This window comes from Akebia trifoliata, chromosome 10, assembly GCF_017979445.1.
Source record: "Akebia trifoliata isolate Shusen 1 chromosome 10, ASM1797944v1, whole genome shotgun sequence".
NCBI classification, from domain to species: Eukaryota; Viridiplantae; Streptophyta; class Magnoliopsida; order Ranunculales; family Lardizabalaceae; genus Akebia; species Akebia trifoliata.
In genome coordinates, this window is record NC_141384.1 from 29,207,187 (window position 1) to 29,221,990 (window position 14,804).

At 32.5% G+C, this 14,804-nt stretch overlaps 2 protein-coding genes across 2 annotated transcripts; both read right to left on the reverse strand.

Moving 5' to 3' along the window:
• Positions 1-3,993: 3,993 nt before the first annotated feature.
• LOC147393681 (heavy metal-associated isoprenylated plant protein 39-like) lies at positions 3,994-5,138 on the reverse strand. Its single transcript, XM_086456043.1, has 3 exons — positions 4,996-5,138; positions 4,802-4,883; positions 3,994-4,271 (listed from the first exon to the last, which is right to left on the reverse strand). The coding sequence occupies exons 1-3, from the start codon at positions 5,002-5,004 to the stop codon at positions 4,102-4,104; spliced, it is 261 nt and encodes an 86-aa protein (XP_086312169.1). The 5' UTR covers positions 5,005-5,138; the 3' UTR covers positions 3,994-4,101.
• Positions 5,139-7,667: 2,529 nt separating this feature from the next.
• LOC147393682 (actin-depolymerizing factor) lies at positions 7,668-11,777 on the reverse strand. The gene is made up of 3 exons (XM_086456992.1): positions 11,621-11,777; positions 9,174-9,439; positions 7,668-8,125 (listed from the first exon to the last, which is right to left on the reverse strand). Exons 1-3 carry the CDS (start codon positions 11,621-11,623, stop codon positions 7,975-7,977), a joined length of 420 nt encoding a protein of 139 aa, XP_086313118.1. The 5' UTR covers positions 11,624-11,777; the 3' UTR covers positions 7,668-7,974.
• Between the last annotated feature and the right edge of the window lie 3,027 nt (positions 11,778-14,804).

The window sequence follows — 14,804 nt, forward strand, 5'->3', positions numbered from 1 at the left end:
CCCCAATACCATACGTGATTAATTTCATTGTTTAATATGTAATATAAAAAATGGGCCTAGCAATATAAACTAGTTAAATAAAGGCAGGGGCATTTTGACTCTGAAACATTAGAAATAAGTTGTGTCGAGGAGGGTATTTGTTGACCATCAAAACTATATTAGAAACAGTGGTTTGAAGTGTTGAACCTCCCTTGCAAGCAGGAACACAAGAATACCGGTCAACTTTAAAAAATTTCAAAGATTGCTTATCTTTCAGTAATTGGCATCTGAAACCTTCAGATCTTGAGGCATTTTCTCTTTCGAGATAATGAAGTAAATTCTTTAGCTATCTAGAGATACAATATGCTATTAGATTACTTGATTTACTTGCAAATGGAGAATCTAGAAAAACAGATAACCCCGGTGTTGGAAAGTAGTCCTCATCATCATTAACCTCGAAAGTCTTATTTCGAAGATCTGGGGTTGCTACATGAATCTTGTTTCTCCATTCGCATATGTTTATGCCGCATCTTCTGTTGTTGAAAGATTGCTGACATCTGCTTTCACTGTCTCATCCACATTCTTTTAGTGTGGCAAAATGTTAATTATGCATTTCTAATAAGGGATTATGAGGACTTATTTGAGCTTCCACTCCTCTAGATGAACTTTAAATCTTGATGATGAAGATGATCTTAATCTAAGAGCTTTTTCTTCAATTCTTGGTTCACTTGGCTCAGTAGAAAGAAGAAGTCCTGGTCTGGTGCCTGTCAAAGATCCTTCAAAGATTTAGTTAGCATAGCAATGGTGATCAAGGGAAAATAGGAAATTTTAGATGAAGATGATGAATAGTGAATTTGCAGAGAAGATTTTCCTTAAGGGTCTATTTGGTCACATCAAATTACATTTTACATGTCCTAAATTGGATTTTCCTTCATCCTGTGATAGTAAACCTTGGCCAGATTAGCTTCAAAGTTGTTTGTCTAACATTAATCTTGACATGGAATTAATCTAGATGGTGTTTGTTGAATATCAATATAAGTCTACTCTAATGCAATAAATTATAAAAATATGTATTTTATATAAAATTTTAACTCCAAAATATATATCATGAAATAAAATCTTGACAAATAATTTTTTTGGTCCCTTTTTTAGTGTTTTCAACATCCCTAAAAAAATGCCAAAATTGTTACAGGATTTTTATTATTTTCTCAATTAAGGTTTTTTATTTTGTAAAATAATTTTATTCTTGCACTTTGTAATTTTTTTTTTCTTTTACATTTCATATTTAAGGAATCTAAAATAACATAAAACCCTTTAAAATGTTGATTAATTACTTTAGCTATAATAGACTATTTTTTTCAGTTGAGTCACTCTAAGATTTTAGATCATAAAATGAGCTCATATTTTGGCATTCAAAAACATGATCCAATGGCATCGGGATGTAGAGAACAAAATTTTAAGAACTTTAAAAAAGTAAATTAAAAAAAAAAAAAAAAAGTTATTTTACACCATTGAATTTTACTTTTGGATTCGATAGTTTGGTAGCCGTCCATTTTCAATACCTTGGATGAAGTCAAAATAGTTTTTCTTTTTTAAATCTGAGTTTTCCATGAAATCTAGAAAGATTCGAGATCTTACTAAGGGTATGTTTGATTGCATATGGAAAATAGGGTGGAAAATCAATTTTCATGAAAAATGACATTTTTCATGTGTTTGATTGCATTTTTCCATGGAAATTGATTTTTCACCCCAATCAAAAAGTCCACCAAAACATGGATTTCATTTTCCCACCCATTTATTGAGAAAGTATCACATGGAGAACTTATCGACCTATGATGTTAGTTAAGTATAACCATGAAAAATTTATGTTCTAAAAGAATTTAGTGAACAAAAATTGATGAAAATGATTAAGTCGATTATGCATGGATGATGACTTTTGCATTGAGAGAAGTCAACTTTTAAGGTATGGTTGTTAATATAATTAAGGAGAAGAAAAGCATGGCAAAAGGGAGATGGGAAGATGTAATCGAATGTCTCTAGTGATTACATTATATCTTCGCATTTTGGTTTCTCTAAATGTATCTGAGTTTGTTGGAAGAAAATTTGTGTCCAACTAGTCTTACTAAGTAAGGATTTCACCCTTACTCAAGGTTCTTGGGCTCAACTTGTGCCATCCACAACCATGATCTGATGATTCAAGGTTGTAGAGGATAAAATTCTAAGAACTTTGGAAAAAAAAATCACTGTTCAATTTTAAATTTAAATTTTGGAATAAGGTGGAGATTTGGTAGTCTTTCATTTGCAAAACCTTAGATCAAGTCTAAAAGAAATTTTTTATTTTTGGATATGAGTTTTTTCATGAAATCTAGAGGGTTGTGGTGTTGGATTGCCAATGTGGTTATCCATTTGAGCAAATCGACCGTTAGTAAAGCTTAAAATTTTACTAAGGAAAGTGTTTTTTTTTTAAGAAAATCTTTTTAGGACTGTAATCTGAGTGGGCTGGCCCGAACTCAACCCGGATGCAACTAAATTGATGGGAGAGTCTAGCCGAGTTATCTAGAGTATGAGTTGAGCCTGGATTAGAAAATGTCAACCCGATTTCTATTTGGATTGTACAAGCAATCCGACTCAACTTGAACCCGATGCTATATACTAATATATATTAAATTATAAAAAAATTATTTCATCTTATTATGACTTGTGGACAATTAATTAATATTAATGTGAACTTGGGTTAAGTATGGCTTGTCTAAATATTCTCTCAATGATGGATTTGAAGGTTGTATGTGATTTTATTTACGGATAGTTTTTTTTATGTATTTTTTTTAAATAAAAAGACACAAAATTTATTTGATAATCAAAATGAAATTAGCGTCATTCAATGAGCCCGCATCTCCCATAATTACCTAACTCAGGCTAACTAAAATCAACCCGATTTTCGAAAATCAAGCTTAGGTTGAGTTTGGGTTAGTGAGCTTAAGCCCTATGATTGGGTTGAGTCTGGGTTTACCGAACCTTATCATGTCAATGAGTCGATTGAGTATGCCATCTGGCAAGTCATTTTAATCACGACTCTACCTGAAATTTCCATTTCGTCTTGGTATAGGAGGAGGGAATCTGATAACTTGGTATTGTAACAGATGTCACCCCACTTAAAAGTTAAAACACATCAATCACCTTTAAATTGGCAAATCCTTCCAAAATACTTTTGTGGCCTTTTTCAAAGAGTCATGCTTGAGTAACATAAAAATGTACGTCGATTCTAACATCCTGATGTGGTGGTGCACACATAATCATCGATATTTTTCACTCACATCTTGATGAAAAGAATCTATGATTATGTATGTAGCACCACATCAGAATGTACCATCAATGTACATTTTAATGTTACTTCAGCATTATCCTTCTTCAATGTTCATCATGAACTTGTAACAGAATATTCTTAATTTTGTTTCTAATATAATTTTTCCTCGGTTCCACATTCAAATATGTTTCTGTACGAATTATTGTTTGGTTGGGATAAGTATTCAGGAAAAATAACTTAAGTGAAAAAAGGTACTCTTGTGCTTCGAAATTGAGTAGGAAAATATTTCCCTATGAAATATGAGATTGTCGAGTATGATTGCATATTTTTCATGAATTATTTATTTATTTATTTTCTCACCTAATATATATTTATTTAAATCGGACTAGGGGGATTAGAAGAGCCAAGGCATATGGGTCCTCCCAAGGGTGCGTGCAATACCCGCACATCACACGCATCGAGTAAGAGGTTGCACCCTCACAGGTGGCCCCGAGGAAATACTGCTCATACTGGGTATCAAACTCACAACCTATGACTCTCACCGCTTATTGGATCCAAAATTGCCATTGAACCACCCCCTGGGGATTCCCATCTAACGTTATTTTCTCACTTTTAGCCCCACTCCCAAAATTAAAAGCCAATTCTCTTTTCAACTTTCGCCTACGTATAGTCAAAATCAATTTTCCGCAGAATTCATTTTTTCATGGACATGAAAACAATTAAATTAATAGAATGGAGGAACAAGATTCATTCCAATCAAAACAAAAATTGTGTGTAAAGACTTTATTATGAATTATGATAATAAGTACATTGGTCAACTATTTCTTCTCTTGTTTCTTCTCTGGTTTCTTTTCCTCTTTAGCTGGCCCAACTGATATTATGTCCACCTTTCCTATCTTCTTCAATTTTTTCGCAACTGCAACTGTATCCATGCTCCCTACTATGGTCATCTTTTGATCCTTTAGTTCGGCAGCCATTGAATCAATTCCTGTTTTTATCAATAAAAATTAATTAATTAAAAAAATATTCCAAATTATAAATGTTTCACATAATTCTATAATTTCTCAATCTAAAATTCATTTAAATATGGGGAATGCCAATGTCGAAGACATTTTTCACCATTTTTTTTCAATGATATCCCTCTGAATTTTATCTTTTAGTAAAAAGACAAGGGTATATTAATTTTTTATATAATAAATATATTTATTATGTCATTAATAAATACATTTATTGTGTTAGCATTAATAGTTAAAATATTTAATAAAAAAAAATAATTAAATCAAAAGAGTAAAATACCCTTGATATTTATTATGTAATCAAGCATTTATTAAATAATAGGAATTTTGTTTATAATCTAATTTTCATGAAAATAACTTTATTTACATTCAATTATGAAAAATAATTTGAGGAAGGGCTAAAAAGTTTCAGGTATGCTTTCTCTCTTACATTGAATAATTAAATGTGAAAAATACCATATTATTTTCCAGAAAACTAAAAAATCAACAAATAGCCAAATACCATAGATATCAGCGACTGCCTCCATAGCTTTTTGCTTAGTCTTCTGGTCGGTCATGTTCGTGATCCTCAAAACCACTTTTTGCTATAAATTCAAGATCATAAAAAAAATATTATTATTTTCCAGAAAACTAGTTTTCTTTTTAAAAAATGAATTATATAATTGAGATAATAATGGAATATAAGAAGAAGAGTACCTGTGCCATTATGTGGAGGAGTTGAAGAACAAACTGAATGAAGATGAGACAACTTGTAGAGAGACTGAATTATATGGTAATTGTGTGTGTGAGTGATGGAGTTTTACAGTGTGATGTTAAGAGGGTTCCTTCATCTGAAAGCAGAAAAAAAGTCAAGGTCAAGATGATGACCCCTTGAAAAGAGTGAACCCTTTTAAGATTCTCTTTCTCGTCAATGAAAAAAAAAAAAGTTATGTTCTACTACTCCCAGGAGTTGGATAGCTACACCACTTCAATTGCACATTCTTTTAAAACCCAAAATTCTATAACTGATTAAATCTATGAATCAACAAATTAATTGGTGATTTATCGATTAATAGATAGTGTAGCATTTTTATCCTTCAATCTCAAGATTTTTGTCATTCTTTTGACTTCAACTTCAAAATTTGATCTTCTTCAACTTTCAAATCTGAAGAACAAGATTGGGTTTTTGGGGAGATCGAAGAGGGCAAGTTTTGAGAAGAAAACCATGATTGATTGTTGAAGACAGATTTGGGTGTAGTTGAAGCCCATGATGAAAAATGTTTGAATTGTGGCTAGAGATTATAGGAGTTGAGATAGCTACCATACTCCAGAGAGTACGACACCTAACACTTCTTCCCATCTTCCCTTCGTTAGAAAGTTTTTGTGAAGGCTCAAATTTCAAACATACCAAACTAACCTTATTATAATTAGCTTACTTCACCAAGCTAACATTAGACCGGCTTCCGTGTCCGAAAAGGGACCAATAATGTAAAGGGCCCACGTAGAAAGGTACTCATACGTTGAATCACATCTTGGCTGTGTACAAGTGAAATCCAAGGATTAGGATAAAAGAATATATATATCCTTAAAATATAATATGAACCTCAATGTTTACACGATTGGGATTGTGTGAATATGTGAATTTACTTTCATGAGTATTTTTTATTTTTATTTTTTTGTTTTGGAGAGGGGCAAATGTACTAATCACCCTACACGTGTTCAATAGTTAAATATAATCACTTTTATATAAAAGGGATATATAGAGATTCGAAAGTGTAACTTAGGGAGCAAACCTAATCATCCTTACTGTCTCAACTAACCCTTGGTGATTCACTGTCATGAGTCTACGGATTTAACGCTAATGTAAATTGTGAATAAACTTTCAAATAACCCGATCTATATATATGCAAAGTCGAAATGTAAATAAAACCTTAATTTCAATTCTTATTAATTTTGGTTCTAGATACAAGATTTTTGAAATCAAAACATATCCTACAAGTACCTAATTCTTATTGGTTCCTGTTCTGGTATGAGACACCAGTGGAATAATTTATTAAGATAGATGTTTTAAAGTAAAAAAATTAATTTATTATTCTTCTATTGAGAGTCGATACCAACAATGAATTTTTCAAAAAAATCAAACTTTCGAGAAGAAAGTCTTAGAAAATTCTGTTATAGAGTATTTTTTTATAATTGAAATAAAAAAGGGAAGTGAAATATGAATGGACATGTATGTAAAGAAAAGGTAAAAAATGAATACTCTATTTTTTATTTATATATATTTTAATGTTAGTTAAAATACATTTACTTCGGGATGCCTCTTGATTAATATTTAAATAGAATGTTAGTTTTGTATCAATTAAATTGTAAATAAACAAATTAACAATTAGTACCCTATCGGGAATATGAGTGCAAGGAATTCCTTCCAAGAAAATATGAATCCTTAGGAAAATGAATTCCATTTCCTAGTTGCACCTAGGAAAATCATTAGGAGGTGTGGGTAACTGTGAGAGAAAAATGCCAAGAGGTGGGGAAATGACTTCTAATGAAAATTCACAATCATTACATAAAAATAGTATTTTTCAAGAAAATCATTTTCCCACCTATTTTCCATGGGCAAACACATGCCATATCCTATAAACTTTTCTCAGTGGAATAGAACCTCAAATCTAAAGGTCCCTTCAGAGGAGAAATATAACTCAAAAGAGAGTGAAGATGGTTTTAAAACTCCTTTTGACGCCTCATCTCATACGAGATTTTTAATACATTTGAATCGTCTCGTTCAACAATGAGAAAAATGAACCATGATTTTAAATCTCATCCGATATATTTGACTTGTATATCCGTCTCATTGGTGGACGATACTGAGACATATTGAACAAGTCATCTCGGACGAGATTTAAAACCATAGAGTGGAGTGATTAAAAGAACAAATAACCTCAATACCATATGTAATTAATCTCATTGTTTAGTATGTTATAAAAAAAATGGGCCTACCCATATAAGCTATTTAAATAAAGGATGGAACGGAGCTAATAAGGAGTTACTTTGGGGGGTAATTTCACCCACATTACTTTGAGATACCCTTATATTTTCAACTAATTACATACCCCATTTTCCCCCACCCCATCACCTGGCCTCACTCCAATTTTTTGAAGATAACATTGTCTCTTGCTTCGGCCTTCTCTTACAAACTAATTGGAAATGACCTATATATCCTTTCTTCAACTTCTAACAAAAAACCTCTGAATTTCTTTCCAAAATCATTCATTTTCAAGCTCTTTAATTGTACCATTAACTATAATTTGCCCCCCACTACAAGAAAATCCTAGCTCCGCCCCAAAGAAAGGACTGATAATCCTTTTAACCACATTGCATTGAAACACAAGGTGAGATGTAGTAGCATTACACTACTTAACCTCATTGAAATTTACTTAAAAGTACAAAAGCATTCATCTTGTCTAGTGATATGAAGATATACATTTTATCTTCAAAGTCTCATGCCATCATCTCTACTACAAGAGGCCCAAACTAATTGCAATAGAAACATTAATAGTTGTCAATAAAACTATAAAAAAAATGTTGCAAAAGCCATGCCATCAAAGTAAGAGAGAAGGACAAAGTATGATTTGAGTAGGGAAAAGGTCCATTAGTGTGGCTTGCAGAAGAGAAAAAACATGGCAGTTTTTTTGTTTTTCAAATAGCTCGGCTTTTAATGATGTCCATGCTCATCTCGCTTGGATCCGTCGCCTGCAACTCCACTTGAATGCCATCTAATTCTCTCTTGAATCTATCCTTGGAGCTAGCATACAACATCTTACTCCTCACCCTTGATGAATCGGGAGACCTACAACCATAGAAATAAGTAGATCTCATTAAACCCATTTCTTGTTAATTCGCCTTGTGCATCCAAAATTTGGGAGACATAAGATCCGATAGAGAAGAAAAATTGATAGTTATATAGAAAATTCGAACAGAGTCATAAGAAATATTGTTGTCTTAAAATCAATATAGGTTGGGGTCATCCATTAAGTTTATTATACCAAACTAAAAGTTAGCATGTGCAAACGCATATGTATCAGAAGAGTTTATTTGTATTTAAATTTTTTATTAAAATGGGGGCATTTATGACCACTCAAATTTTGGTGTGTCCCTATTTTATTCCCCCTACTCTTCTTATAATAGTAAATGTTAAGCTGTGTCAATATATGTCGCTTGCAATTATTCTTGATTTTTTTACCAAAATGACTTTGATCATATTATATTTAAATATAAAAGTGGGGCATTTATGACCACTCAAATTTTGGTCTCTCATTATAATAATACAGATGTATACCATATATGCAAGCATGAATGGAACACATCTATGTACCAAGAGAAGGAAAATTCATTCGATGATCTCTAATATGTCTATTAGTATATATGTGTGTGTGTGTGTGTGTGTGTGTGTGTGTGTGTGAAGGGTCGGGTTTGTAGACAAAGTTCTAGACAAATTGTTTTGCCCTATATGGGATTAAAAGTTTCAGAATGACCTGATTTTTTTGTGAGGATGATCTCTATGGTGAGGAAATCATCCTTACAAAAAATTTGTTCATTCTGAAATTTCTAACCTAATTTATAAGATGAAGAATTGTGAATCGTCAATTTTTTACTGTTAGTTTGTAATCACTTTTCACGGGGTTAAAAGTTTCAGAATGGGTTGATTTTTATTTTTATTTTTGGGAGGATGGTCTCTATACCATGGAGATCATCCTCACAAAAAATCAGCACATTCCGAAACTTTTTAACCTTATTAAATAAAACTTTGTCTAGAACATTTTCTGCATTTTTATCTACCGAAAGTTGTCTATATATGAAATGTTGATGACATATTTGGGTTCTTGAGCTTAGGTTACCAAGCGATGAAGAAAATCTTGCTTTTCTGGCAGTTTTCGTCGGTGATGAAATCAAAATCGAAGACAGCGTAGCGACATTCATTGGATGGCAAGCATGCAGAAAAATCCTCGTAGCTCTCTTCGGGCAATCCGAGCCTTTCCACCATCACTTGTTGTATCTTCTCCTCGATCTTGAACACAATAAATCGATAGTTCCTTTTCGCTTTTAGCTCCAAGAACTTCAGCTTACATTCATCGTTCACTGCCATTCCAGATGCTGAATTCGCCTATTTAAAATTTCATAAAAAAAGGAAGAAAAGAAAAAATAAAAATTTCAGCCTTGAAATCTTTTCAAAAGATATCATGGGTACAATCCAAAATCAAATTTGAATCATGGATTTACCATAAAAAAATGTGGGCAACGTAAATAAGTTGGGCTTCAACTTGGGCGGGTTGGAGGATAGACCCAAGCTTAACTCAAGTGGCAGAACCTTCAGCCCAAGCCCAACCTGAGTTAAGGCATTTTTTGTCAGGTTGGGCTGGTTGGGCCCATTGAACAAGTCTAATTTTGTTTGGATTACCAAAGAAAATTTATACATCAAATAAGAAATAATTAATATAAATAAAAATTTAAATCTAAAATAAAAATAATTACAAAACCCCTTTAAAAAAGATAATATGGGGGTTGTCTGAACCCCATACCAAGCCCAACCTCAATTAAGGTCGTGTTGAGATATTCCAACCTAAGCTCAACTCATGTTCTACATAACTCAGCCAGGCTCACCCATAAATCGAATTGAGTTAGAGTTAGTTTGCCGAAGTTGCAGTCCTATAAAGTAGGACAAAGAGACTTTACTCTCTGATCTTATTCTCACTTGTGGGACTCCTTGAATAATATTTTGTACAACCCAACCTGCCACCGTGAATTGCCCGTGCTTGAAAGATCATTCTCACAAAATTTCAATCCATTACGACATACTTTGATTCACAATGATCTTTTATGTCGAAATTAACTCAATGTATGATTGGATTGTCTAAAATGTTTATCCATGTGAGTCCCATAGAAAAAAGTACAGAGAGGAATATGTACAGGAGAAAGATAAAATATTTGTGACATGAATCTAAGCAATAAAATTGAGGCCTTTAACAAAGTTGTTAACAATGGGTTCAATTATAAAATGATGATGATGTTTGGCTCTTGACATACTACAACCTAACCCAACAACACTCGTTGTGTTTGGATTGAGAGAAATGGACAAAAGAGAAGAGAAAATAAATGAGTTTTTTTCTATTTCTCTTGTTTGGATTTTTTTTTCTATTTCTCTTGTTTGGATTGTTAAGTTGGGGAGAGAGGAGAAAAGAAAAAAATGTGAGTTTTCTTTCTCTTCAAAAGTGGAGAGATGTGGAGAGAAATCCTTCTAAAATATTTTATAATTCCAACTCTGCTCTTAAATCTCTTTTAAGACATTTTAAATTTTCAAAATTGTTCTAATTGCTCTCTTGTCAAGAGAGAAATTAGGTTTCTCTTCTCTCCTCTTCTCTCAATCCAAACATAGAGAAGAGAAACTCAATTTCTCTCCACCATGTTTGGATTGTCAATAGAGAAATTAGGATAATTTTGAAATTTTAAAATGTCTTAAAAGAGATCTAGGGGCAGAGTTGAAATTATAAAATATTCTAAAAGTGTTTCTCTCCAAATCTCACTATTTTTGGAGAGAAAGAAAACTCACCGTTTTTCCTCTTCTCTTCTCTCCCCACTTAACAATCCAAATGAGAGAAACTTTTTTATTGTCTGTTCGTTTCTCCCAATCCAAACACATTGTAAAATCTCTTCTAACCCTTTTTTTCAACCCCCACCCCCTCTAGAAGGTTGGGGATCACATGGTTGCCAACAACATGGTTTTAAAATTGTTTTCAAAACCCTTTAAAACTAGTTCAAAAATGGATCCTTATAATAATAATTGATTTTTTTTTCTTTGCCCTGGACTAATTAATAGATGATAAATTGCAAAATCTAGTTTTTTATATGTCACAATTTGTTTTTTAAATTATTTGAAAAGCATTATATTTCAATATTTGGCTAATTATTTCAAAATCTAGGGTGAGGACATGATTTTAGACAACCCATCGTGGTGATCAATTTTACATAGAAGTGATCACTCGAAAGCCTTTGAACGTAGATAAATAACTCGGTTTCGTCCGAGATTTAAAACCATGCAAGATAATCTCCAAACATTATGACAAATATATGCTCATGGTCTAAAATTTGCTACTATTTCGATTGATACATTCTGATATTAGTCAAGTTTTGAACAAAATTTTGACGCTGAAATATTAGAAATATTTCAAAATGTCTATGGAAACAATGTCAAAATTTCTCCTGACTTGAACATTATCTCGAGATGATATTTTAAATCTTAAACAAAAATCTCATACACAAAGAGAGGGAGAAAGATTTGCAAACATACCATGTTGTCTTCCAATGAGAGCTTGTGTTGAGGAAGTCTGAGATTGAAAAAAAGAAAGAGAAGAGAGAGAATAAAAGAAAGAGAAATGGGACTAAGGAAAGAGTGGAGATCCTTAAATTTTGGTGGACAAGAGGTGGGTTTTTTAGGGTGGAGAAAAGAATGGGAAGGCGAGATTTTGAAGGAGAAAATAAGGGTGTTAATTCATTCTCTCCACTATACACTTTGTTGTTGCCACGTTAATATTTGGCTCCACCAACCTTTTTTTCTTATTTATGGTTGAAAATGTCCTTTGGTTTTGTTAAATTTTGGACTTTATATTTTTGGGCATTTGACCCCTATTTTAAGAATCGTGATAATTTGACGTTCTTTGCACGCTCTCATCACAGAATTATAGATTCTTTACTTTGAGATACACAATAAAAGGATTTATGGTTTTGTAATTGTCAGGTTAGGGAGCGTCTGAAAAAAGAGTGTCAGATTATCGTTAGTCATTTTTTAAACAGATTTTCTATGGATGGTGGGGTTTCCTCGGTTCATGCTTTTTCATGAATAGCTTTAGAAATATCCTCCCAAGTAGGGCTGTCAATGGATTGGGGCTGATTTGGTGTTGATCCAATAAGTTTCGGATTATGGTATAATTAACATATCATTGAATCGGGTACTTATCGGATTGGGACGTGATTGATCCAGATCCGATCCAGTAAGATATTAAATTGAAGTCTTATCGGAATCCAAAACACCGATCCAAACCCAAAGTTATCGGAATGGAGGGGATTTTGGGTATGATCTAATCCATTGACCGCCCTATTCCCAAGTCCTATCTCAGTTGAATCATTAAACTTGGTTTGAGACTATTTGGTCTGTCAACATTATAAGATAGTGTGTTTATTGGATCCCAATATGTTAGGATCCAAATCCAGTTCATAACAAGTGGATCGAGTTTACATTGAATTGAACTTTATTAAAATAAATATAAAAAAATTAATAAATTTGATATATTTAATTAAATATATAATATAATTTACATAATTTATCAGATCGGGACGTAACAGATTTAAATATGGTTGATTCAGAACCAATTTAATAGGTTATCAAATAACATCCTTGTTGTTATTGGCACTCCAACCTTTACTTATTTTGGTCCAATTGATGAAATCGATGTTTGGACATAAAATTTATCATATTGATTGGACTCTAGTTCAATTTTGTTGGATCATTCTATGTTTATATATATAAAGAAAAAAATTCAAAAAATCGGTGGTTCACAATCAAATATAGTTTAGTACAAATTTTCATCAAGCTTGATCGATTAATCAGTTTGATTTAATTTTTAAAATAATGAAAGAAAATATTTTAAAATTAATAAAGGACACAAATGGTATTTAAAATATATTAAATGACAAAATAAGGGTAAAAATAATGTTTATTTATATATAAAAAGATTCAATTGGTATTTATATAAAGGATGAAGAATGATGGAACCCGGGGCTCCATATATAGAGTCGTGAACAGTGATTTGGAGCCCCCAAGACTTCAAAAATGAAGTCTTGTTGGAGTTTGCTTGGGGTGTTTCATCTTTGAAAATAATAGTTTTGAAGTCTGATTGGAGTTGCTCTAATGTTAATTTCTCAAGATTACCATAACCACACAAACTAGAAAGCAAATCTTTCTTACTGTATTTTTCTAGATGCAATTGAGTGACTAAATTCATTTTTCTAAGGAATTCACATTCCTCGAAAACATATTCCCTGTAATCATATACAAGTATCAGTAGTTGAGTAACTCAACCTAGCCATTTGCCCACTACTTATTGTGAGCCAAGTGGCATCATCATGAATGAGTGACTATTGAGTTTAGTCCCACATCAGACACTCGTTGCCTTGTCTCTCTCTTTATAAGTTATTGGGTCTCTCTGCTCATAACAATTAATTATGAGTTGGATCCCAAATTTATCATAGTATCAGAGCAAGTCTTTTTCTTTTTTACTGTTTTGCCCAGTCTGGTCCACACGTGCAAGTTTTTTTTTTTTTTCTCCACATCTCCAAATTCACATCTTCACATGCTTTAGCTCAGTCCAACCCACACGCGAGGGGGTGTGTTGTGTTGAGTTTAGTTTTACATCGGACACTCGATACCTTGTCTTTCTCCATATAAGCTACTGGGCCTCTCTACTCATAGTCAAATGGTTTAGACTTGGACCCCTAAATTTATTACTGGGCCCTACAACTTTCATCAGCTAATGAATGGTCTTGATTGCAAAGACATTCTCTTGTGGCCCACATATCTAGAGTGCTTCATTCAGTTTACGTTGAATACAAGCATGTAGAAGTAATTAACACTCTTTCTCACCTCAAGTCCACTAAGAAGGCATTGAGTCCCATCATCATTTCATCTAGCTTTCCAAAATGATTCATTATTAGGTGAGGATTTGTTTAATTTTTTTTTTTAATAACAAGGACTTAAACAATGATTATAAAAATAATTAAACAAGGATAAGGTCTAAGAACCAACTTGATGAAGCATTTTCAACCATTGGATCTATATACTTTTCTTGAAAAAATTCATTTATTGTCCTAAATAATGTGGTTGACAAAAATGATTCATCAACTACTATAAATTATCCAAATTATTGGGATCACGAATCATATTCCTAATCAAGACGCGTAGGTATTGTACAAAAGTGCTTCTTATTACTTTTGATGTTAGTCTTCACTTATGTACAATTGAACATAAACAACAAAAGTGGTCATTTTGGGATATTGTTTGTCCCCCCCTTTCTCTTTCAATTTTTTGTTGATGACATTGCCTCTTGACCTGGCCTTGTCCTATACTAATAGAAAATGACCTAAATATCTTTTTCTTCAACTTTTAATAAAAAAATCTTTGAATTTCTTCTTAAAACCATTCATCTTCAAATTCTTCAACTATATAATTAACTATAATTTGCCTCCAATACAAGAAAATCCTGACTCCACCCCTGCTCGTCTCGTTGATGGACAACACCGAGACAACTCGAACGAGATTTAAAACCATGACCAACATATATAATGACACGTGTCTCCAATAAAACTCCAACAAAACCAAGATTGCTAAAACAAAACTATGATTTTGGAGTGATTTGGACACATGTTGCACATCTAAGGGTTGGGAAGTCTGGCTATTATGACCACTACAGCTTTCCTTA